General features: G+C 58.8%; 1 protein-coding gene across 2 annotated transcripts; it reads right to left on the bottom strand.

Annotated features, from left to right (window-relative positions):
- Positions 1-510: 510 nt before the first annotated feature.
- On the bottom strand, positions 511-24,432 carry ABCA3 (ATP binding cassette subfamily A member 3). Of its 2 annotated transcripts, none has more exons than XM_035339360.1 (31): positions 24,425-24,432; positions 22,986-23,076; positions 19,996-20,260; positions 19,240-19,367; positions 18,948-19,113; positions 17,511-17,770; positions 16,062-16,178; positions 15,357-15,477; positions 14,747-14,920; positions 13,869-14,050; positions 12,618-12,764; positions 11,808-11,937; positions 11,117-11,271; positions 10,740-10,895; positions 10,198-10,408; positions 9,740-9,890; positions 9,208-9,306; positions 8,276-8,468; positions 7,137-7,440; positions 6,568-6,844; positions 5,953-6,157; positions 5,207-5,426; positions 4,807-4,965; positions 3,818-3,990; positions 3,214-3,348; positions 2,872-3,066; positions 2,077-2,264; positions 1,786-1,956; positions 1,491-1,678; positions 1,326-1,399; positions 511-764 (listed from the first exon to the last, which is right to left on the bottom strand). In XM_035339360.1, the coding sequence occupies exons 2-31, from the start codon at positions 23,037-23,039 to the stop codon at positions 633-635; spliced, it is 5,130 nt and encodes a 1,709-aa protein (XP_035195251.1). In that variant the 5' UTR covers positions 23,040-23,076; positions 24,425-24,432; the 3' UTR covers positions 511-632. The 2 variants fall into 2 exon arrangements, with proteins under 2 accessions (XP_035195251.1, XP_035195252.1); XM_035339361.1 differs by having other exon boundaries at positions 6,568-6,841.
- Positions 24,433-25,570: the final 1,138 nt, after the last annotated feature.

Below are 25,570 nucleotides of genomic sequence, written 5' to 3'. Positions count from 1 at the left end.
GGCTGCTCCTCTGTGTCCCCTCCCGCTAGGGCAAAGCGCCTCCGAGGGCAACCACAGAGCACCCTAATTAACCCAGCAAGCATTTTGGATCTAAGCTATTCAACAGCATCCTGATAAACCACAAGCAAACCAAAGCACCGAACAGAATACAATTCAACATGCGTGCACAGACCATGAAGCAACTTCCTGATGCGTGTGAGTGTCGGGCAGGGTGTGTGGGGGGGACGGGACGGGTGCGTGGGGACCCGAGGCTCCTGCGCCCCGCTGCTGACGGAGCTCCAGCCCAGCCCACGCCGCCTGTCTGCACCCATCCGCGCCTTCCCCGGCTTTGGGGGCTTTTTTTTTTTCCTGTAGATGGGGACAAATGATGACGAGTGAAGTGTCACATGCGCACGCAGGCACACGCACACCCATGGACACGCACGTGCGCTGCAGCAGCACACAATGCACACGCGCTGCTTGTGTTCCCGAGAGCAGAGGGTACGATTCCATCCTCTCCCCACCCCAGTGAAAATTTTCTTACATTTATACATTATTGAAGACACACGCCGATATATAAATTACTGTCTCTATATATACTATGTATAGGCAGCAGGGCCAGTCCATGAAGAAGGACACCGGGGGGCTTTTGCTCATTTCCCTCTGTCCTCTGTGTAGTGCTGGAAGCGAGTGAAGCTCATGAAGACTTGCTCCAGGGAGATCTGGCTAACCGAATAGTCTTCTAAGCGGTACTTCTCTTTGGCTTTCTCCAAGGCCCCAAAGACCTGCACGGGACAGCACGGCAGCACCCGTCACTGCCAGATACCCCATCCCAGGGAGAGCCACAGCAGGCTGCGGCTCAAAGAGCAAAGCTTTTCCCCATGGAAACCACAGGGCAGCAAAACCTTCCCTGGCAGGAGGGTGGTGAGAAGCCAGGAGACGGATTATTTAGCAGAGTACCATTATTTAGCAGAGTACCCGAGCCCATTAAAAAAATGGGCACGTTTCCTGGGCTGGGGTCCAACAGGGCTGGTGGCTCTGCAAAGCCGCCGCCTGCAGCCCAGGGGAGCAGCAGGGAGCAGCGAGGCCCAAACCCCGCAGGTCCTGGTGGCTCTGTGCTGGCTCACGGGAACCCGTGCTGTGCTCCCAGCAGGGAGACGCCAGCTGGGAGGCACGTGATGACCAAACACAGCCCCCCTCCACCGCCCTGCTGTCGCAGAGCCTTCAGGAAATGCTTTGGGATGAACACAAGCAAAATCCGTGTGTGAACACGCAGGAACGGAGCCACCCCTCCAGCCACCCTTACCTCCTCCTGCAAAGAGAGATGTGCTCCAGCACCCCCTTACCTGTGCCCAGCTGAGGTTCTTGTTGGTCAAGTGGTAATGCACCATGCCCTGGTGCTCGTGCTTCAGGACACTGCCTGGGAGAGACCAGGAGAGAGAGGCTCTGAGCTAAGAAACTCACGGAAGCTCACAAATGCACCTGGCCCCCAGCCTGGCAGCTCCTGGTACCTGGGAAAGTCTTCTCCACGAAGGCCTTGAAGGCCTGCAGCTCGCCTTCCTCGTCGCTCCGCGTTTTGGCCAGCAAGGTGTAGCCGCTGCCGAACTTGCTCTTCAGGTGCTGGGGGCTGCCCAGGCACTTGAACTGCCCGTTCACCATGATGGCCAGCCGCGTGCACAGGGCCTCGCACTCCTCCATGCTGCGGGACAGGAGGGGGTCGTTCAGCAGGGCAGGAGCGCCGGGATGTGCCGGCTCTGCCCGCCGCTCCCCCAAAACCTCGGGGCAAGCCCTGCCCGGAGGGGTCACCTGTGGGAGGTGAAGATGATGGATTTGCCACACTCCCGCGTCCGCGTCACGGCGTCCCAGAGCAAACGCCGGGCCACAGGGTCCATGCCGGTGGAGGGCTCATCCAGGAAGATGACGGGGGGGCCGCCAATGAGGGCGATGCCGGCGCTCAGCTTCCGCTTGTTGCCACCGCTGCAGGGGGAGACGGAGATAGTCCGACGTGAGCATGGGGAAACCGCGTGAGGCAAAGGGGAGAGGTCCCCTCGGAGAGGGGGTGGGTGCGCACAGGGGCACGTTTGAGTCCCTGCTCACCTGTAGGTCCTCACGAGCTTGTCCGCGTGGGGTTCCAGGAGCAGCCCCCTCAGCATGTTCTCCACGCAGCTGCCGATGTAGCGCTCGGGGATGCCCCGCAGCCGGGCGTACATGCTGAGGGTCTCGCGGCCCGTCATGTGGTCCAGGAGGGCATCGAACTGCGGGCAGTACCCGATCCGCTGCTGGACCTTCGGGGGGGAGAGAGGAAGCCAAGGGGGTCAGCTCGGCAGCAGGTCTGCACCTCGAGGTGCCCTGGCACCCCCAGAGGTTTGCTTTGCACCTCTGCAAGGTTACGGGCTTCAGGTAACGGGGATGTCCAGGGCTGACAGTGGTAGGTGCACCCAGGGACGGGGCTGAAACCCTGATCAATGCTCCAGGGTGTTTCAGGTTGTGACTTTTCTCTTGCCTTGCCACAGGGAGTGGGCAATTCCCAGCAAGGAGAGGCCTAGTAGGGGTTTGGAGGCATCTCACCTGCTTGTTTTAGGGAGAGCTCCATCTGACCATGGGCACTAACTCAGATTTTTCATGTGCCCAGTTACAGAGCTAACCCATTTTAAAGTAGCGTCTGCCACCCTCACAAGGTTAGGCTTCCCTTTGTTTCGTATCTGTTAACCCAGTGGAGAGGGGACTGCTTCCAGGTGAACAAATTAACAGGGAGAGCTGAGCCAGATGAGAACACCACATCCCTGGGGCATCACCTCACCCCTGAGGCCTGCAACCATGCCCTCCTCAGAGGCACTTTGAGACAGCCCAGCCCAGCAGGACACCAGACCCTGCCCCTGCAGCCCTCAGTACCTTCTTGATGTTGGCCAGAATGCTGTGGCCATCCACAAAGGCATCCCCTGACGTGATGCTCTCATCACCTGTCAGCATCTTGAACGTGGTGGTTTTGCCCGCTCCGTTGAAGCCCAGAAGACCAAAGCATTCCCCTTTGCTGACTGCCAAGGAGATCCTGTCCACTGCCAGCAGGGACTCCCGGCTGTCGTAGACCTGGGGGAGAGCAAAGGGCAAGCCTGCAGGTCACGGCACGTGCCAGGTGCCCGATGGCACAGCCAGGCTGGCGGGGGCTTCACGAGTCCCCAGGGAGCACGGCTCTGCTCCCAGCAGGATGCTCAGCAAGGCCCACACTCTCCTCACCTTAGTGAGCTCCTTGATGACCAGGGGGCTGCTCAGAGATGACAGCAGCTCTGGTGGTGACTCCAAAACCTTTTTCCTCTCATCTGCTACATCGCGGTCCTCGGGAAGCACAGACACCCTGTTCAGCAGTGCCACCTAAACACAGGGACAAAAAGCACCGTCACCGTGCTGCTGTGGGACAAGGGGCTTCCTCTGGGCTGAGGTGGGCAGGCCTTCACAGCCCTGGCAGGAGCCACCCCCTCCATCAGCCACCTCCAGGGCAGCCCACTCCCTCTGCCAACCCACACGTCCCACGGGACCTGCCCCTCAGAGCAACCTGCCCCAAGGCTGCTCCCCAGGGGAGATGATTGAGGTAAAAAGGCCAAGGGCCCACGGGGTTTGGGAGCTGCAGCTCCTAAAGCGTCCCAGCCAAGTGACACTTCATGCAGAGCACCAGAGGCAGAAGCGGAATTTGGAGCCCTAGCCACCACATCTGAGTGACCCCACGAACCCCCAGCATTTGGACACGATCTGAGCGAGGGATGCAGGCCTGTCTCCAGCCCGCAGGGACTCCTGCTTTGTCACAAGGGCACCTTGCTTCTCCCTCCCACGTGCTTCAGCTCACCCACTTCCGCCGCCTGCAGATGCCACAGACCAAAGTTCTCAGTCTCCAGAGAAGGTTTGTCTCGATGAGGAAGAGGAGGAAGAGGAAGGAGAAGCCCTGGATGGTCAAGGAGGTCAAGTACCGCCCGATCCCAGGCGACTCCCAGGAAAAGTAGTTCATCTGATAGCTGATATCTGAGCAGGGTTGGAACAAAATCAAACTTGGATCAATCCCCACTCTGGGGAGGGGCAGATAAGCTTCAGAGAAAGCTGTGAGCTTTGCCAGCCCCATCCCCACCCCCACCGGGCTCCCTGCCCACAGCTCCTTCCAGCACTTCCCACAGAAGGATTCAGGTCCTGGAGGGCAGCTGGCACCAAGATGAGACGCAGAAAAGACAGGGCACTCATTCAGGACCGTGCCTGGCTTTTCTTGACTAGTCCATGAAACTTTCCCCAGTCCACGAAACTTTCCCCAGTCCACATTTTCATCTAAATCACACAATCAAAAAATGTCCTGAATTGGAAGGGATCCACAAGGATCGAGTCCAGCTCCTGGCTTCTCGTTAGGAAGAAAAAAGGTTTGTTATCTAGATCACTCCATTAGTGTCCAACGCTGCCCCGTTTTTGCTTTAAAATGACACCTGGAGCTACTGCCCAGGTGGGGTTAGAGGCCTGGTGACACTGGAGCCACCTCCCCAGGTGAGTATCTCCTTCCTGAGTCCTGGCCGGGAGCACTGTGGGGACAGGCACCCCCACAGCAGAGACCAAGATGCCGTTGTGGATTTTAGCCTCGTCCCCACCACAAACCCCACTCCATCACCTCCAGCTGCCACAGGGCAAATGCAGAGCAACACTCACCCCTCCAGCTCCAGCTGGATTTCCTCCAGTACAGAACCAGAGCTGCCCACAGCCCTGCTGGACCCACACCAGCCTTCCCGACCCCTCCAGCCCCACCACCCGCCCCACGGAGAACCCCAATAGGGGCCGGCCAGGACCAAGGCAGAGACTCACTGAATGCCTTGCAGATGAAGATGGCTTCAACAGAGGAGGTGCAGAACTGAATGAACTCGTAGTTCTGGTAGAAGTCACTGATGCACTGGCCCAAGCAGTAATTGGGTAAGGCGAGAAAGACTTTATCCAGGGTTCTGGAGAGGTCCACCAAGCCCAGCTCTGAAAGAGGACCAGAGGGGGATCAACAGGTTGGACTTAGCTGCTTTTAGAGAAAGACCCTGACACATCTCAGAAGGAGAAACAACACGTTTTGTTATGCTCAGTGGGTGAGAAGGGGCTGTCCTGGGGGGTTCTGCTATGCGGCCGTAGAGCCTAAGCGAGAGAGAGTCCCCTTAGGGGCTGTGTCTTCTCAGTGACTGCAAGGTGCAGCGCTGGGTGTGCAGAGAGGGCAGCCACCCACCTGGGATGCTCATGATGGTGACAGCAAGGAAGGTGGCTGTGCCCGAGAGGATGTTGAAGATGGTGAGACGGGTGTAGGCAGTGGCTGCCACCGAGAAGAAGAAGCTGAGGAGGTACATAAGGGGGATGATGGCCCAGCCATAAAGGAGGAAGATCAGCATCACATCGACGAGGTGGCTGTCTTGCGTGAAGGCTTGCACGTCAAAGGCTTGGAATATCACCTGGGGCACAGCAAGGTGAGGAGAGTGCATGTTTGTCTTGACTGCAAGTGATGCTATCCTGCCTCGATTGCCCAGGCTGCACCACACTGACCAGGTAACTGCTCACAGACAGCTCCTGCTGGCAGCACCAGCAGCCCATGCCCATCCCCAAGGAAAGCCCTTCTGCAGATTTTGACACCTACAGGTGAATCCAGGAAATCTCTCTCCATGCTCCCACATGTGAGATTTTCTTTTGCCAGTGCCCACACCCGCTGCACCCAACCGACCTGGATCAGGGGAGCTGGGTTATGGACCAGCACCCAGCAGGACCAAGGGGCAACTTGCTTGCTGGCCCTTTGTATGAAGAGAAACAGTGCCGGCGCCAGGTGGCCTCACACTTTTCCCTCTACCAACACACATCCCAGATCTCCCAGAGGATCCACAAGAAGCACCCGGAGCTCATCTGGCAGATCCCTGCAACCTTCAACCATGAGCTGCAGGGGTTTCACTGAGACAGGAGGGCGTTGGGCTGTCAGAAGTGACCTACCAGCATCAGAGCACAGGGAATGAGAAAGTTGATGATGTCCCAGAGCAGGGCGGACAGCCAGAAGTTGACCACGTAGACACCACTGACGAACTGGACGTGCTTGGCCTTGATGGCCCGCTCACTGACCAGCAGGAGGGCAAAGGTGCTGGCAAGCGAGGCCATGCCGTACAGCAAGTTGATCGCAATGGCAAACCCGGTCTGGCCCCTGCAGGAGAGCAGCAGGGCTGGTTAGAACAGGAACAGCTTGACAGACCGACGCTGAGGCTACATGGGGACAACATGCCTTAACCGTGCTTCTTGTGGAGTCTACGCTAGTGAATGCCCCGTAACAAAAGCACGTCTCCGTGGGACAAGCGTCTTGCACAAACAGCCCTCCTGGCACACCACAAACCTCCAGCCACCCTGCCTTTGCCTGGTCCCACCATCACCCCAAGGAAGAGGCGAGGTGCAGACACCCTGCCCGCAGCACTTCCCGAGTGCAATCACAGCTACGTTTTGGTCTGAGAACCTCCCGCCTTGGTCCTCTGCTGACATCGGCGCAACCAAGCCCATTTGTGCCAAATTCAAGTTGTGAGCCCTAGCCAAGGAAAGGAAGTGCTGCGTGATCAGACGTACTCCATGAGCTGGTCTTTGGCCTTCTCGGTGATGTTGCGGGGCTGAGGGTAGTTGGTGACCGTGATGGAGGCGTTGGGGCCTGCCAGCACCCTGAAGACAGCGTTGTCGGCCAGCATTAGGGCCGTGGCGGGGGAGTGATAGGCCTGGTTGTTGAACAGCGCGGTGACCATCGTGCGGTTTCCAGCTCCTTCGAAGGAGGCGGCAGCGATGTAGTGCTCGTTGAAGGCTCCCCCCTCCTCAGATGCTCTTGAGATGAGGTACTCCTCCAGGCCACCTGCTGAACACCGCTGCTGTTACAAGCGGACTCCAGGCAATGAGAGCTGACTGGGGCCACCTGGAGAAGCCCTCAGGCAGCGCCAGCCCTGGTGGCCCACTCGGCCCCGAACACAGGGGCATGGAGAACACAGCTCTGCCTGGGTGAGGAGGGGAAGGCACCCGCCGTGGGACCCTCCTGTGCAGGACAGGATACCACAGGGTATGTCAGGTGGGACCCCAACCCCGGCAGGCGAAAAGCCTGCAGCCCCCGCACACGTTAGTGGGCATTGCCCGGGTGCCCTGCCAAGCCTCACCCAGCACCTCCAGCGGCGCCTGACGCTGGGCATCCAGCAGCTCCACGTACTGCTCTGCCAGCTTCTGCTGCAGACCCGAGGTGGCCGGGACGGAGAAAGGCACAATGGTCTGGCCGTAGGGCTCCAGCGTCAGCCTCAGCAGGGAGGAGTCCCTGGGTCCTGGGAAGGTCTTGGCCACGATGAGGGCAAAGGCGGTGAAGATCAGAGGCACGAGGAACTGCGCTGCCACCATCTTCCAGTTGCGCCAGCTGTACATGGCTCGCTTCATGAACATGGCATAGAACTGCTGGCAGCACAGGTAGAACTGGCAGGGGAGAAGTCAGGTCAGCGCCGGTCCCACCGCCGCAGGCAGCCCCCCGGCCACCGCCCCGCACGGCTGCTGGAGGGAACGAGCCCAGAGCCCCCTCCCTGTCCCCCTCCAGCCCCAGCCTGTACCACCACCTGCTTCCAGCAAAGGGGTTACAAGGGCAGCTGCTTGACTTCGGTGTGGCTGGTCAGCCGTTCAGAATCCACAGCCTCCCAGAAGGAAGCAGTCACTTTGGGATCTAAGGTCTCAGAAAAGCAGCTTCAGACACGGCCTTCACCTCAGCCCAACTCTCAGCAATGGAGGTTCACAACTAGGATTGCTGTGGCAAGGCTGCCTGCCAAAGCAGCTGAGAGGCCCGGAGCTCCCAAGCCCAGTGCACGTGAGATCCTTCTTTGCTTTTTAAGCCATAAACATCTTTCTCCCTCTCTAGTTTGAGGCATGCCCTTGAGAAGGACAGGGTAACTTATCACAGGCATGTAGGCAGCAGGCCATGAAGGACTGCAGCAGATCTGAAATACCCAGCAAGGGAAAGAAGCCTCTCTCATCTCCCTGCTGGAAATGCCAAGTGCTGTAGCAAAAGCAGATGAGAAATGCTTGGGATCACCTAGACATCTTCAAAAGGTGGCACCTCTACAGGGCACGAGATTAACATGAAGATTGGCAGTGACCAACCCCAAGCGACCCTTAAAATAATTTGCTCTGAAGTTTAGGATTCCACTTCTCCATTAGCGGCTTCCAAATCACACAAGGTGAGACGGGGCTCTGGGGAGGCTCCACCCGGTAACCCCACTGCCGAGGTCCTGTCCCTGGGGCACAGACACGCAGCACTCACCCCGGTGTTGAGCTTGATGCTGGAGCAGTCCTCCGTGATGAGCGCTCCGCTGTCATCCGTCATGTCCGTCATCCCGCTCAGGCTGCTGGAGTCGTCCATGGCCCAGTCGTTGGAACGCCTCTCGTGCTGGTACTGCAGAGCAGGCAGCTGGATGGCCTGGATGTCCATGCTGGAGTCCACCAGCTTCCCAACTCTGCACCAGGAGGGAAAGGGGAGGATGAGAGAACAACCCAGACAGGATCAAGCTGGAGAAGCCAAACCCAGGAGACAAAACCCAGACGTGCTGTGGAGAGCCCAAGTGCAACCTGTGTTGGATTGAGTCTTCCAACCTTCCTTCTCTCCCCAGGGCGGATGTTTTTCCCCCAGTCTGGACATTCAGACACAGAACTCTGGAAGGGGCCCATGGAAGAAAGGTGCTGCCTGTATGAAGCTTCTTCCACAGTTGCAACTGCATTTTTTTTTTAATCCATTAACAATCAAATGTTTGTTTGTTAAAGGGAAAGGTAAAAACATGACTTAGTGGGACTTCACACCGACATTTGAACTTGGTGTCTCCAGCCCAGAGAGCGTCCATGCCTGGGGGGCTGTGCTGGACACCAGTGCTGCTGATGCACACGGGGGCTGTGCCACAAGACAGCTGTTGGGACTGTCCCAGTGCTGCTCGCAGAGCCCAGGCCACCCCTGCCCACACGGTGTCCTGGTCCCAGTCCCATTACCCCCTTGAAGACTCTTGCAGGACATGACTAAGGCACATGGATTGCACAGCCGGCCCCGAAAGGTCCCTGACCACCACTCTCAGGGGGGACTCAGCTCATGACCCAGCTCGTCCCCCCACACACTGCTCTTCCCACCAGCTGGACCACAGCCCAGGTCGCTGTTGTCCCTTTGCCCTGCCGGGGCCAGAGCCAGCCTCCTCCTGCCTGTCCCCCTACCTCAGGAAGACTTCCTCCATGGTGGTGACAGAGGCACCGTAGCTTGCGATGCCCAGCTCCTCCCGCTTCTGCTCCAGCTCCGTGAACAGGGCCTCAAACCTGAAAGGATGAGAGATCTCAAAATGCTGGCTGGAGTCCTGCAGCCAGCTTCAGGGCTGCCTGCAGCACTGAGTGCCCTTCTGTCCCCAGGAACAGCTTCTGAGCTCCGTCTTCTGCTGTCCTTTCTTGTCACAGGCAGCCTCAGCCACCCGTATGCCACCGCCCCAGCCAGAGAAACCAATGCTCCCAGCCTCCCCCACCCTGCCCAGGCAGTTGCTGCATGACAGGCGTGGTGGCACGAGAGTGACGTGCCAGCAGACACAGGGGAGGACTGCAGTGAAAAGAGGAACCCAGCTCGACTTCCCAGGACCAGCCCTGCAGCCATGGGCTCACGCATACCCGTGCCTTCCCAGAAGATGCAGAGCAGAGATCCCCCACTGCATGCAGACAGAGGATCCACTCGGGGACGGAGAGCAGGAGATGACACCAGTACCTGTGCGTGCTCTCTTTGGGGAGGATGAAGGACAGCTCTGCCCCGGCATTGCTCTCCATGGTGGCGTTGGGCACGTACTGACAGATGAGGCGGGAGATCTCCCCCAGGTTACAGTAAGGCTCTTTCACCATCACCATGTGGTATCCTGCCCCTGGGAAGAGGGGAAAAAGAGGGTAAGCTACGGCCCAGTCTGGGCCAGACCTGGCCCTTCAGTGATGGAGCACAGAGAGGGGCTGCCAAGGCCTTGCTGGCTTTGTGTGGGCTGCAGACAAAATCCAAAAGCCAGCCAGAAGGGCTGAAGGCAAGCCACGGCGCAAAGCTTTCACAGCACCAGCCACCTCTGAGTGACTAGCTGTGAGGAACAAGCAAGGTTATGGGCCTCCAAAAGGCCTAACAGCGTGACGGGGAGGCAGGAAAAGGACAAACACTCTAGCACAGCCTGCCTGCTCCTTCCTTACCGTATTTACGTTTGAGGAAGAGCGAGGAGCCACAGCACTGCAGCTCGCCCTTGGCCATGATAGCTATGCGGTCCCCCAGCAGGTCAGCCTCGTCCATGAAGTGGGTGGTCAGCAGGATGGTGCGGTTGCTCCTCTGCTGCTGAAGGAGGTCCCAGGTGGCTCGGCGAGAGGCTGGGTCCATCCCCGATGTCGGCTCATCCAGCATCACCACCTGTGCACCGGAGTTGGGCGCAGGTCAAAATGGGTCTGGGAGAGGCACGGCGGCGCTGGAAGGGGTAACCCTGGGACCCACGAGCCTTGAGCTCCCAACGTGCATGCAGTGGGCTTGTCTGGGGGAGATCCCAGGCAGCAGAGCTGCACTGCAGCCTCAGGACACCAGCCTCAGAGCTGCTTCCCCTCGTGGCAGCGCTTCCACCTCCTTCTCACTGTCCCTGCATCTCCACTAGCACACAACGGGCAAGGGACAACCTCAGAGCTGCAAAAAAAGCCCACGCCAGCCCCAGGGAGAAAGGCTCAAAGCGAGCCCCACCACAGATGCTTGCCTTGGAGTCCCCGATGAGGGCGATGCCGATGGAGAGCTTTCGCTTCATGCCGCCGGAGAGCGCCTTGGTCAGCGAGTGGCGTTTGTCCTCCAGGTTAAGGATCCGCAGGACGTGGTTGATCTCCTCGGGGCACTTGGAGGCTGGGAATCCCTTCAGCTGCCAGACAAAGGGAAAGAGGGCTAAGTCCACCTGCAGAGGCAAGCGTCCCTGACAAAGACCCTTCCCACCTCACCAGCAACCAGCTGCCAAACCCCACCACAGCCCCTGCTCCACACCCTGCTTCTCCACACCCAGGGGCTCGCCTGCCCGCCGACAGCCCTGCGAGCGGCGTGCAGTGCTGCACCACGAGCCCCAGGCTGCCCCAGCACCAGGCTCACCCCTGCGTAGAAGTGGAGGTGCTCCTCCACCGTCATGTTGTCGAAGAGCACGTCGTGCTGGGGACACAGCCCCAGGCTCCGGCGGATCAGCACCATGTCCTGCGAGATCTCGTAGCCGTTGATGTACGCCTGCCCGCTCGTCGGGGAGTACAGACCTGCGAGGAGCAGCAGACCTGTGCTGAGCCTGCACGACAGAGCTGGGGGAAAGGGCAGGGCCCTGCCGAGGCCACGAGCCCCGGCAGGCGCTGCCTGGCCGGCACCCGCTGAGGCTGGAACACGGAGCTCTTCCCTTCCACCCACAGGGGAGGCCGAGAGGATTCCACTGGCGAAGCTGGTGCCGCTGTGTGGGCAGGAAGCCCACAGCAACCCATCCTACAGTGAGCCCTTTCTCCTTGCAGGGCTGGCTGCGATCTGCTCCAGGCCCCTGGGCCGAGCAGCCTGCACACCCTCCCAGAGGACACCCTCAGGCTGATTCCCCAGGCTCCCTCCATCTCCCTCAGGCACTGCTGTGCCTCTCAACACCCTGCTGTCCCCTGCTGACAGCTCAGCAAACCCAAGGTGCTCCGAGGAAGAGCAAAACCCCTCCCCAGGCTCAGAGAGGACACACAGCTCCCTTTCCCCAGCCAGCCCTGCCCAGCAAGCCCGCAGGCAGCACCCCCTGCTCCTGCCCACGGCAGGGCACAGCCCCTACCTGTGAGCATGGACAGAGTGGTCGTCTTCCCAGCACCGTTGTGTCCCAACAGAACGGTGATCTGCCCTTCATACATGTTCACCGTTAAGTCCTTGACTGCCTCTTTCACCTTGTTTCCCACTCGGAAGACCTGCAGAGATCGTGTTAATGAGCTGATGCTGCACTCACGGCGAGTGCTGTCAGATCTGCACCCCCCGTTCCTCCAGGCAGTCCAAGCCTGTGACGCTCATGTGGGGTTGGCATCAGACAGCAGCGTTCAGCAGGCTCGGCGCAGTTATCCTGCACCCCTGGGTACCTAACACCAGCCCACCACAAAATGCAACCAGCTCTGGGGAAGAGCCTTACCTGCACTACAGGGCCCTGGGTGAAGAGGGCAGTAAGTGATGGGGAACCTCCCCCCCAGGTGGGAGCTTTCAGAAAACCAAGCACAAGGTGCAACGGGCATTTTTTGCTGCATGGGCAAGCACAGGTCAGCCTGGTGGGACCAGGACGGAGAGCCCTGCAGACCTGCTGTGCTGGAAGAATGGGGCTGCTCTGCCTCGAACACCACGCAGACCAGCAGCCCTGCCTTCCTCCTCCTGTGCCCACTGCCCTTCCAGAGCAGGGATCGAGGCACCCTGCGAGCGCAGGGTGCTGTGAGATCGCTTGACAAATTGTTGTGGGAAAAAACCTGAGCTGGGCTCCTGTCGGCCACCACACCTGGCTGCTCCTTGCAGAAACTGCATGGCCAGGGGCTGCTTGAATGCTGAGACAGCACGGGGGAAGGGAGAGCACAGGAGCAGAACTGGTGCTGCACTGGGAAGGCAGTACCTTGGACAGGTGCTTTATTTTGATTCCTGACACGAGGTCAGAAGGCTCCTCCTCAATGTACTGGCTCTTCAGGGCTTTCTCAGGGTCCTCTTCCTCTTCCTTCTCTTTTCCCACGACAGTCCTGGGGCGCCCGCACCAGTACGAGGGCTGACAGGAGAAAGAGAGACACTCAGGCATGGCCTGGACTGACCCTGCTCCCCTGTGATTACACAGGCAGCTATTCCACCACTTCAGTCCCACAGAAAAGATCAGTGCTTCAATGAGAAGCAAAATTGCTCAGGCAGAAGCACCCTGCCTTGAAAAGCCTTAAGAATAAACACAGTGGACAACCAGCCCCCAAAACCCTGTATGCTCTAAATGGAAAAGGCCTGGGATCCACTTGCTGCAGTTACACCCTTTCTGACCTGCTTCTCTAGGAATGAAACGTCCAGGACCTTAAAACCCTGTGTAAATAGCAAGTCAGCGACTCCCAGACCTAGGGCACCTCAGTGCCAGCACACCAAGGCGCCCAGCACAGGGCTGCCCTGGGGTACTGCTGCCTTCTGCCCCAAATCAGCATCCCAACAGCTGCATCTGCGCTCCACCAAGAGCTCTGCAAGGCTCTAGCTTCAAGAGCAAGTCAGATGCTAGAGTGCAATTATGCTGGGATAAGGGGATTTGGAGGGGAGGAGGAAAAGCCTCCCACCATTCGTGCGATCAGAAGTGATGTGTCAGTGCAGCTTAGGGAATTCTCAGCAAGCAGCTGAGCTGCAGTGACCACCACAGTGACAGGCTGGGATGACATCAGAGCTGGCAATGGCACGGCTGGCAGTGAGGGCAGCACAGCCGATGGGTGACGACTGGCTGGCCCTGCAGCTGCAACCTCCCCAGGCCAGCGGTGACAGCTCAGGACAGACCCTGCTGCACCTTGCTGCTCAGGGTGGTCTCAAGCTACTGTGCCTGCTGACCCTCACCTGGGTCTTCTCTCTAATGCCTTTGCTTGGGGCATGGAGACACGGTTAGCAACACCGTGCGTGCCAAGAAGCGTTGGGACAAAGATTTAAAGACAAGAAGACCTGCGAGACATAGTTCATAGACCAAAATCTGGCTGCATCACCCTTTACCACAGACGCAATGCAGGGCCCCAGTTTTGGAAGCTGATGGTGCCACCATTTCGCTTTAGTCCAACCTGCTGCACAGCCCCAAACCAGAGAACACCGCTGAGTAATGCCCGTTAAGTCCTGCTGGAAAGGGTGTGTAAGCAGTGCTCACCGTCAGGAAGAAATACCAGGGCTGCGGCACGCCGTACTCCCCCGGGAAGACAGCCTCCACGTACCAGGCCACCAGGCCATAGAGCACCGAGTCCAGGAGCAGCATCCCCAGGACTTGTGCCAAGGTGAAGTTGTCGTCCACGCTGATGGGCTTCATGAGGTCCCTCCACTGAATGCCAGTCCCTGCAGTGACACAGGGCGCTGCTCACCCCTGCCCAGGGTGCTCACTCACCCCCAGAAGGATGGAGGGGAGCAGCATGCGTTCCCAGGGCTGTAAGATAGCATCCCCTACCCTAATTCACTGCTCTATAATGAGAAGCACATGCACAGCCCTACAATCTCCATTTCAAATACGTAGAGAAAAGACGTAGCAGAAGCGTACTAAACCTGGAGGCTCCCACCCTGTCCCTTGCGCACGTCACCAAACTTCTTCTATCACTTTCTCCATAACTGCCCTGGGAAGAAACCGTCTCATCTCCGGCCACTGCCCTTCCACCCCTGCAGCCTCCTTTTAGTCCCACCACTTTGCAAAAATGCTGCCTCTGCTGGAACCAACAGCGAATTCTTACTAAGGTAGAAATTTTTAAAAAATGGAAAGGAGGAGACACAGTCAGTTCCCATCCCTTGGAACAGAATTAACTTTGCCACCAAAGCAGCACATGACAGCAGTTTGCAAAGCAGAGACTCCATTTGGTGACTGCCAGACGCATGGGTTAGGAGAAGGCAGAGCCCTGGTTCTGACAAGAGCTGTGGAGCATCCAGAAATTTCACATCCTCCTCTCATCCAGCCTCTCCCTGACTTCTTTCTGCCCCTCAAACCACCTGCCAGCCCGTCCCGACCCACCGCAGGAAGCACTGACGCACCAAGGACGTGCTCACCTTTTCCTTCAAACATGCCTATAAGCTGTGCCCCCATGGCCATGGCCACGTTGGAGATAAGGCAGGACGCCAGCTTCTGGCTGTGGGACATGAGGTCGTAGCGAGGCGAGATGAAGAAGTAGGGGATGTAGGAGAAGAAGTACAGGAAGCCACCGGCAGCAGCCGCAACATTTGCTGCGAGCACAGAGAAAAGTGGGAGGGAAAACATCAGCCAACTTCTCACCAGCTTTCCATCCACAGAGATTCAGATCTTTTGTACAAGGGGGGCAGGATGGTGACTTGCCCAACCCAGTGCACTGTGGGGCTGCAGCAGCTGGATGAGGCCCTAACACATGGTTTGGGAAATGACAGTGTACACTTCCAATGCACCATGTGGAAAATGCAGCCAAAAAGGGAGGAAAGGACCCCCCTCCACACGTCAAAACAAGTCATTCTACATGCAGCCCTGTGCAACCTCATGTCACTCTGGAGCTGGCCCTGCTCAGCACGCACTGATGACCTCCAGAACTCCCTCCCAACCAGAATTAATCCAAGGTCTCACAGCACAACCCTGGGCATTGCATGGCTGACCCACCCAGCACCGCGAGGAGGTGGGCGGGGAGGAACTCACCTCTCGAGAAGAAGGTGCTCACCATGAAGTTGAAGGAGATGGAGGAGATGGAGAAGATGGCGAGGAAGGTGAACACTAGCGTGGGGTCGCTGTTGGTAAGCACCGCGCCTTGCTCGCTCACCTGCCGAGAAAACGGGGTCAGGCGTGGGGCTGGCACTGTGAGCCTGATGTCCTCCATGGGTTAAAGGCAAACAGGGGCAGTGGAAACACCCAGGCCCTCCCAGAGCAGTCCAGAGGAAAGAAATGGGGGCTGTCCTTGTGTGATGCAGGGTCTACGAGGCAGGGGATGCCTTCCTCTGCATCCAGACAGCCGCCTCCTGCTTCTTGTGGTGCAGGAGGCACCGAGGACGCAGCCCTCAGCGGTGGGATGGCCCTGCCTGGACAGTGCCTGCACCCGCAGAGCTCCCACCCACCCTCCTGGGGAGCTCACTGCTGCCGTGCAAGGCAGCTACGAGGTGCAGGGCTGTGGATTCAACACCCTGAAGCTGAGAGCAACTGAAACAGACCCCTGGGTGCCCTCCACGTGCATTCACCCACAGAGAGCTCCAGCTCTGCCCACACAACTCACAAGAAGGCCAACTCCAGCCTCTGCGACACATGGGGACGAGTTCCAGGTCACCAGGACAGCCCAGCCCGCGGCAGAGGAGCCCTGTCACCCTCGTGCCCCACCACCGCAGAGCTTCTGGCCCGAGGGAAGACACTCACCTTGACACAGAAGAGCACGGTGACGAAGAACACGGACACCAGGAGGAAGAGGAAGAACATGAGGAACCAGGCGCTCCAGTGCAACCAGTTGCTGAGCCCCATCATATGCATGTACTCCTGCAGGGAGGTCATGCCGTCACCCGGGGCTGCTCCCACACTTCCTGGGCAGGGGAACGCGGGCACGGCAAGGAGCGGTGCTCTGTCGCACAGCACCGGCGAGGAAGGCGGCAGCCCCGGGTGCCCCACAGGAGCTGAAGCATTCCTGAGCAGCCCTTCAGCATCACAGGGTGTCCCCCACCTCCCCAAGGAGGAACAATGTGACAGAGGGGCGAGGAGAACCCAAAGCCACAGCAGGAGGGGCTGGTGTGGCTGTGGGGCAGGGGGCAGGCCGAGCCCTGCACGCAGCCTGGCTGTCGTAACTCCACATCAGCCAAGCTCCCCGCCGCCCACACACCACAGCATGGAAACACGGGGATTCAAACTTGAAAGACAGACGTCCTGTTTCCCACTTGCTGAACTCCTGCACCCATGATAGCTGCCTCTCTGCAGGCCACCCCTCCGAGCACCCCAAGGGAAGCGGAGCGCAGGGCCGCGTCCCAGCAGCAGGATTAGCGACATTCCTCCCGGGGCCTTGCTAATCCGCTGCCATCGTGCCTCCCCGACTCCTGTGTGCTGGCTCCAAACCCAGCGGGGGTTTAACCTGGAGGACTGTGTCCAGTTCTGGGCTCCCCGGTACAAAAAAGACCGGGATCTCCTGGAAAGAAGCCAGCGGAGGGCCATAAAGATGATAGGGGCCTGGAGCATCTCCTCTGTGAGGAGAGGCTGAGAGACCTGGGCCTGTTCAGCCTTGAGAAGAGAAGACTGAGAGGGGATCTTATCAATGTTTATAAATCCCTTAAGTGTGGGAGACAGAGGGATTTGGCCAACCTCTTTTCAGTGGTTTGTGGGACAGGACAAGGGGCAATGGCCACAAAACAGAGCACAGGAAGTTCCGCACTGACATGCGAAAGAACTTTGTCCTGGTGAGGGTGTCAGAGCACTGGGACACGCTGCCCAGGGAGGCTGTGGAGTCTCCTCTGGAGATATTCAAGGCCCGTCTGGACACCTACCTGGGCAGCCTGCTCTAGGGAACCTGCTTTGGCAGGGGGGTTGGACCCGATGATCTCTGGAGGTCCCTTCCAGCCCCTACAGTTCTGTGATTTTGTTGCTACCTGGCTTGTTAGGGCACCCTGCGCAGCCAGGGCAGCACAGCCAGGATGCTCAGTGCACAGTGCATCTGCACGGACAGCAGCGAGGGCTGCTGATCACCAGGTGATCACGCCACAGGAGACGTGGTTCCTTCAGGAAGGAGCTCCCGGCAGCACAAAGCAAGGGAAAGGTCCTCCTGCAGCATCTATGTCCATGAAAAGGGCAGCGTGGGAAACACCAGCCCAAAGACCCTCACATTACCTTCAGCTTCTTCTCCTTCTCGTGCACGACGGCGCGGACGATGTTGAGCGAGGTGTAGGTGAAGCTGAGCATGAGCAGCAGGGGAAGCTGGTTCTGGATGGCGAGGACAAAGAGGTCGTTGACGTAGGGCGGGTAGGGGAAGCGCTGCACCACCACCGTGATGTTCTCCAGCAGGCTGGCGGCGGTAGCGTTGGCATGGTACTGCATGATGGCCCTGTCCACAGCATGCTGCACTGCCAGGAAGCCTTCTCGGATATAACCTGCATGGCAACAACACCGGGAAGTAGGGATGGGGGAGTGTTCTCCAGGAAGCAGGGAAGAGCACAGCACCTTTGGAAGAGAAGCAGCCTTCACAGAAGGAGGCATTTCTTGGGAAGAGCAGGAAACACAAAAAGAGCTCCTAACAGAAGGAAACGTTACTATGAAAGCACTCGCTATCATTCCAGCAGATGCTGGGAAAAATTTAAATCAGAGGAATTTAAATCTTTAGTAATCATCACTTAAAAGCAGCTAGCAGAGAACCTCAAAATAAACTGCAATCCTCTTTCTGCCCACATGTTTTTATTTGTTTAAGATTCTCGGTCATCGTTAACCATCAACAATGCCACTGAGCAGAGCTTATTTGTGGTGTTTGGGGTTTTTTTGGTAAACCAAGAGCATGGGATACTACAGTCTGTTTTGGTGAGGAAGACACATTACTGACACATTTGCTTTAAAAATTTTGTGCATTAGAAAATAGTGAAAGCTTTATTTTTGTTTTTTAACCGTTCTATTGTTACTTGGGCTTTCTGCCACGTTACTTAAATTGAGACTCAGATTCTGTTTAGAACGCCCCAAGTGAGCATTTTGAAAGTTGGCTGCTTAAAATGCTCTAGACAGGTAAGGAAAAGGTGAGAATATGATATTACTAAATGTTATATATTAACTAATTTGCTAAACAAATACTGTAGTGAGAGATCCCGGCTTCTGGTCACCCTGTCCTGCCAAATATTTGAACTAGCAGGTATTGTCCTCTTGTGCTCAGTTTTATTTACGCTGTGTGAGCAAGAACAGTCTGCTTGCTTTCTCAGCCCCTCAGTCATCTTCTTGATGTTGCCATGAAATCAGGAGGAAGAAGACACCAGGCTGGGGGAAATATCCCTTTCACAGCCAGAAAAGAAGCTCCTGAAATCAAGAGCTGGGCTAGTCTAAAACCGGTGCCAGTTCCAGCAACGTGGCTGCTGCCTCCTGCTCACTCTGTGGTCTGGCTTTCATTAAAAACCTGCGCTCAAACCACAGAATTGCTCTATTTGAAGTATTTACGTAGCACGATAAATCCTAGATAGTTTGGACCCTGAAATATATTTTCCATTAACCCATTGAAAAGGAGAAAAGAAGAACATTCACACGCCCATCTCCTTGGCTGGTGGAGCAGCGCAGACCCGCCGGCGGCCTCACCTGGCGTTCCCCCATCCGCAAACTTGGCCTCCCGGGGGCCGGGCAGCTGGAAGAGTGGGAAGAGGTAGCTGGTGTGCCAGTCACGGTCCAGGTTGGGGTTCAGGCCCGTCTGCTCGCTCCGTGGCGCGTTCCTGGGGCTGTACTTGAAGCGCAGCTCATAGTCCACCTGCCGGGAGGACGTTCACGTCACACACCAACCACAAAGGGGCGATTTTTGTCCCGGAAGCAGCTGCTGCAAGGTGCCAGAGGGCTGCATCCAGCCCTGCTGTCCCTGGGGTCCCACAGCACTCACCTGGAGGGGCAGCGGGGCCCCGCTGTGGCTGAAGCGGTGCTTGAAGACGACAGCAGCCAGCACGCTGCCCGAGCGGTTGTCCACCCTGACGTATTCCTCAAACTCCCTCTCCGAGGCGAAGCCCTGAGCTGCAGGGAGGAAAGCTGTGCTGTGAGCTGCCGGTACTCAGAGAGCAGAAGTTAGATTTCCTTTCACAGAAAAACCTAACGTTATTTTCAGTTTGAAACATGAAGTGCTAAAATTTTCTGTGCAAGGAGATTTCTGAAATGCTTAGCTTTAGGGAAGCAACAGCCACTTTCTTCAACTATTTTAAGCCAATATTCTCCTAGATAGAAACTGCAACAAGATGTGACAAAACTCAGAACTAAATCCTGAAGCTTCACAAAATAAAACCGTTGCCTTGACGTTCTGACAAAACTGAGGCATCCTTGGAACTGAGTGTGGGTATTTATCCGAACAAAAAATTGGTCTGCGAATTTCTGGTCCCAGGGTGGAAGACAAACTGACAAAGCATAAATTAGTGCAGTTGGATGCCCTTTTTTCAAACCTCATTTGCTTTACCCGACCATTCCCTGTAAGACCAGGCTGCTGAGCCTGGGAGTCTGAGTGTGTTCTGGGAGACCTCACCCCAGCCACCCGAGCACAGGCGCTGCCCCAGCACCCACGGAGCCGAGAACATCGCGCCCCATCCACGTCACCACGGCGCTGCAGGACGGAGCCGCGACCACGCACGAGCTGTAGCCTGGCCCCGCTCACCTCGGATGCTGATGGGTAAAGCTCTCTCCACCGCCTCGGCGATGCTCCTCACGGCGCTGCTGTTGGAGGGGACGTACGCCAGCTCCCAGGGGTTGCTCGGGTGCCGGCGGTAGAAGAAGCCCGGCAGGTCATCCACGGACTCGGCGGGGTAGATGGTGGCGTTGGGGTGGCTGATGGAGTGCACCCGATGCCGGAGCGCAATCAGGATGGCAGCAAACAGCAGCGGGAGGCAGATTTCTATGACCGTTACCAAAATCTGCCGTTTCTGCAGCAAAACCGAGGGGAGAACAAAAACAAATCCGAGATGTTAACACTGGAAGCAGATCGAGTGCAGCAACGATGACCACGAACGCCGTGTGACCAAAGCGCTCCTGCACCTCACAGTGCCTGCAGCCACGTGGGTTTCACAGCCGGGGCTTTCCTGCAGCTGGCCACAACGAAGGAAGCAGCCAAGTTAACCACGAGGCCAGGCGGGCTCTGACGGCTGCACCCAGGAGGTTCCCACACCTCCCACGACTTCCCAGCCACAGCGGTTTCTGACCCCTTCCCTAACCTCTGTCCGGCTTTGAGCTGCGTGCCTTTAGAGTCAGCCTGAGTTCAGCAAGCATCCCAGGCAGCCTGAGCACCACCTTCCAGCCCCTCGTTCTCCCCCGGGGCTGCCTCTCAAGGCTTCAAACTTCACACAAGCTGCCAGCCCGTGCTCAGCCCGGGCATTAATTAGCATTTAAAATGGGGCTCCTCCATTTCTGCTGGCAGGCAACCAGCCTTTTGCAGGAGGGTTTGCAGCGGGCGCGGGGCAAGGAGCAGTGGCTCTGCAGGTGCAGCTGTGCAGGAGGGTGGGCGCTGGGAACGGAGGGGATGGGACACTGGAAATGGCCAGGAGCGAGGCACCGCAGCCCAAAAGGCCCAGAAAGCAGGAAGAGGGAAGGAAATGGGGGATAAAACGGGAAATGCAGTAGGATCTCTGTGCAGACGACAGAGGTTATCGCTGTAGCACCAACGTGGGCAGAGGGCAGGGGGAACGGGACAGCCCCGGGGCTGGTGCTGTGCACGGTGCTGCACCCAGCGCCGCGCTTCCTCCTGCAGCCCGAGCTGCCCACGGGCAGGGCAAACCCACCTCACCTGAGCTCGATCGCTGCAGGGATCCTGAAATTGCCCTGCACGCACCCAGGCCCAGCAAGCCCCGGTGAGATCCGCGGCACCGTGGGGCATTTTGGGTGCACGCACAGGGCAGAAGCACCAACGCCAGCCTCTAGGAGGACCCTACAGGAGCACGGGGCACCACAGCCCCCATCTGCTGGAACAGGGAGTGACGGAGGCACACGGGGCAAGAGGAGCACCGAGAGGTTTATTCTCCCAACTCTGCTGTCTCGGCAGCTCGGTGTCTGTCCTCCCCTGCCTGCACTGACCGCTGCTCCAGCCCCGTGCTCCGCAGCAGCCCCTTCAGATCCACACACATCAGCCCCTGAGCGGCGCTGCCCATCCAGTTATAACCTCGCAGGCTCTCTGCGGACTGGAGGAAGGTTTCGTTTTGCAGATGGGAGGGGAAAAAAGGAGCAAGTTGGGCAGCCAGCTCCTTGCTCAGCACCTCCCACCGCACCAGGGTCCCTCAGGGACCAGTGACCACCAGGCACCACGTCGATGCCAAGGGCGCAGCCCCAGGTGGGAGCATGGAGCCAGCCCTGGCATCGCAGACGGGATGCGGAGGCTCTGGGCTGGCAGGGACAAGGAGTGTTCCAAAGGCGACGCTCGGAAAACTGAGCGTTGCAGTTGTCTGATGGTTTTATAATGCAGCTCTCGCAGACCAGCTGCCTCCTGCAGATTTACTACTGTATTAACCCTCTAACAGTCCCTTGGACTTTCTCCAAAGGGCTGCCTGGCTCTGTGAACTCAGCGGATAATACACATTTACCAGCACGGGCTTTTGCTGCTGCGTAAGTCGTTCACGCTGCCGTGTTCAGAGGGACACCCATCCACAGCCATCGCCGCTAGCGGCTGCTGCTGCCAGCCCAGGGCAAGCCGCGTGCCCCCACCCCGGCACCCAGCTCCACATTGCCTGCCCACAGCTTGGGAGCTCCGCACCTTGGCCGGGACCACATCTCCTGCTGGAGGCCGAGCGGGGAGCAAACACCCCTCTGCATTCTGGCACGGCAGAGCCGAGTCAGTGCCCAGCCTCGGAAAAGGTGAGGAGAGGTATCTGCAGCCCGAAGCACGCCCAGGGAAGGCGTGTTCCCCTCCCTGTGCTGGGGGGCAGCTCACGGGCACGCTCCTGGGTGCTGCTAGTTGGCCCCGCTCCCAGCGCCGAGGCAGCAGCCCAGCTCACCCTCCCCTCTGCCCGCTGCTTACTTTCACACGACGCCGTGCTGATGTGCAGAAGGGGGACTGAAGCTGCAAAAACAGCCTGCTGCTGCCTCCTCCCGTGCTGCCCAGGCCTGGTGTGAGGCACGGCCACGCTGCTCCCGGGGGCTGCAGCCCCTTCCTGCTGGGCCAGGCTGGCACCAGGATGAGCCCTAGGCTCCCTAAATCCCTCGTAATTAGCAGGCTGCCACGCACAGAGCTGGGCTCGGGTCAGGTGCCAGGACAGTGGCGGTTTAAGGCAGCCCACGCACCCCTAAAAGCTGCTTCTGAGGACGGCGGAAAGCAGTGGGGTAAAACCACCTGGGTCACGGTTTACAGGCGCTGCTCAGGACCTGCCAAACCCTTCAAGGATTTGTGTAAGGAGATAGCCCAGAAAAGGCACCGCCGCACAGGAGGGCACGTGGGTTATCGTGCCCGTGGGCAGGGAAGCTGAACTCTGCCTGATTTCAGAAGTGAGGGTAATGGGGAAGTGCGGGCATGAGGGGATGGGGACAGAGGCCTGCAGGCGCTGATCCCTGCCCGACTGTCCCTGACACAGAAGCACAAGAACCAGGACGCCAGGGAAGCTCTGATGTAACCACGTCTGGCAGTGACAAAGGCCGTGTCCCCCCAGGAGCGCTGTGCCAGCCTACCTGCAGGATGTAGTTCTTCCAGAGGAGCAGCCCAAACTGCCTGAGAACAACCATCCTCCCATCGGACGGGGACCGCCGCCGCTTTGCAGGACTCTGCGGAACAGGAGAGAGCCGTGAGCACGGTGCACTCGCAGACCCAGGCAGCTCCCCGCTGCCAAGGCCCAGGAGCTTGCTTCGCGAGCTGCTCGGCCCCCAAGCTCGCTGCGTGGTGGAGCGGAGGCTGCTGAGCCCCCCCAGGGGAGCACAGCTCCCTCCCGACCCCCCAGCCCCATCGCTCCCAGCCTGGCCCTCAGGAACCCCTGCAGCAAGGCAGGAGCTCGAGCCCAAAAGTGCCGTGCGCTCCTCGCGGAGCTCCTGGGACGGAAGCCCACCTGCTGCCACGGGGGGACAGCAGCCCTAAGTCAGCCCCAGCCCCGTGTTTGGGCACTGCAGTGCTCCTGTGAGCTGGGCACCCAAGTTTCATTTCGCCACGAGGTGCGCCAGGAGCTGACGATGATGATGGTGCGAGGAGACCGGCTGCGCCGACGGGAAACATCCCAGGCGTCAGCAGCAAGGCTGAGGGCGGCTATCGCCGTTCCCAGAACGATGTCGCAACAACTGGCTCAGCCCCGAAACTGTGGAAAATAACTGCTGTGCTCCCTCCCCAAGGGTCATGAGGAGCCCTCGAGAGCCAGAGGCGCCTCGGGTTTCTGGTGCTATCTGGTCCCAGCCATCTGCACAGCCTCAAGGCAGCTGCAAGCATCGGGACACGCAGCGAAGGGAGGCTGCTGTTCGGAAACCCAGCCCGCGAGCACCAGGAGACGTCGCAGTCACGGAGCCCGGACACGCTCCTGGGGCGCTGCACCCACCACGCAGAGCAGGGCAGGAGCCCCACGGGCAGGGGCAGCGCCGCCGCCGCACCGGGGTGTCGGGGGAGAGCCGCCCGGCGAGCACGCTGCTGCCCAGGGCTCTGCAGGTCACCCCAAAGGCTGCTGCGCAAAGGGAGCCACCGCACGGGCCGTGAGCCGCTTCTGGCAGCTGCGCCCGCTCGTAGGGGTCCTTCACCCAGCCACGGGCAGGGAAAAGCTTTAGTTAAGGGGTGTGAGCACAGGATTGCAGGACCACAACCGGCCCGAAAAGCACTTGTAGCCCATTCTGTCGGTTAAGATCCCAGGCTGTGCCTCCGCCTCCCACGACGCAAGGCGTCACAAGTGTTGGTTTTGCAACGTTAGCGGCGCTTTCCCAGAACAAACTCTTGTCCCAGATGAGAGGCAAGGTTGAGAAAAGCACAGGGGAGAAAGGTCCGCGCCCCAGGGTGCTGCACCCGAGCCCTTCCCCTCTCTGGAGGAACCCTCCAGCCCTCCTCCCACCTCCAGCTGAACCATCCCTCCGGCAGGCACGTAGGGGTTCCCGAGGAAGCTCTCCGGCCCCAGCGGGAGCTGAGCGGTGCTGGCACTCACCACGGCACCCCACGAGCAGAGGCAGCCAGCAACACGGCTGACCCTGGGACTACAAGACAAGAGGAAGCAGCACGGCCCCGCCAGCAGCTCAGGGTAAATGCCAAATAATTATCTTTCACAAATCCCTGACCTCAAAGGTCTTGTGCCAGGCAGCTGAATTCACTTCAACACATCACGTTCAGCGACTGGAGCCGGGAAATGCAAGCCACAAAGTTGGGGGAAAGGAGCTATCGAGCCAAACAACACCCCCGCTGTGCTCGGAGACTGAGCCCACCAAGTCCCCTCTTCCCGGCTTCACCTCGGAGGTGCCACGAGGAGACCCGTGCTCCAGCCCCAGCCTCACAGCTTGGCAGCCAGACGGAAGGACACGCTGCCTCCCAGGAACAGCGCGGGAGATGCTCGGCAGCAGGTTCTCCAGCTCTAGTGGGTACAGCACCAGCTCCCCAAACCTCAGGCGGCCGCTCGGGGTCAGAGGCTTGCTGCCCTCGTGCGAGCAGAGGTAGCCAGGCAGGCAGGCTGTATTTTCAGCAGACGCTGCACAAAAGCATCGCCTGCGGACACGGGAAAGCTGGCTCTGAGGGGCGGCCACGCTGCTCGGCTGCCACGAGACACGGGCAGTGCCTCACCCGGCTGCCCCCGCGCCGACAGCCACCTCCTCCTGCTCCCTCTGGCTGCAGCGGGGCCGGTCTGCTGCCGCCGCGATTGCTTCCTGCGGCCAGAAGCAGCCGCGGACAGCTGGGCCTCCAGAGATTGATAGCGCCGATAGCCTCGGCAGAGAGCTGCAAGTACAAGGCGAAGCAGCCCAGCGAGGCCAGGGGGAGGTCGGTAACCCACCCGGCCGGAGCTGGGTGAAACCACACCACCCGCACAGCGCCAGCAGCTGGGAGTAACAGAACGGCAGCAAGAGCGGGTTAAAAATCCACGCGGGTCCGTGGAGAAAGCAACGAGCATCCCTTTGCCCAGCCTGCCCTATGTAGCCACGTCGCCGAGCCCTCCGGGTGTCCTCCTGGCTTGGCACGCTTCTTTCCAGCCCTGAATCAACATCCAGGTGCAAGCTCTGAGCAAAAAACCACCTGCTTTATCCCCGTTTGATACAAAGAGGTTAGATTCTTGCAACAGCGAGCAAGGTCTGCGCCGGACTGTTCT

The sequence above is a fragment of the Oxyura jamaicensis genome, chromosome 14 (genome assembly GCF_011077185.1).
Source record: "Oxyura jamaicensis isolate SHBP4307 breed ruddy duck chromosome 14, BPBGC_Ojam_1.0, whole genome shotgun sequence".
Classification (NCBI taxonomy): domain Eukaryota; kingdom Metazoa; phylum Chordata; class Aves; order Anseriformes; family Anatidae; genus Oxyura; species Oxyura jamaicensis.
The sequence above is the reverse complement of the archived record's forward strand: the minus strand, read 5'-3'. Positions and strand labels throughout refer to the sequence as shown.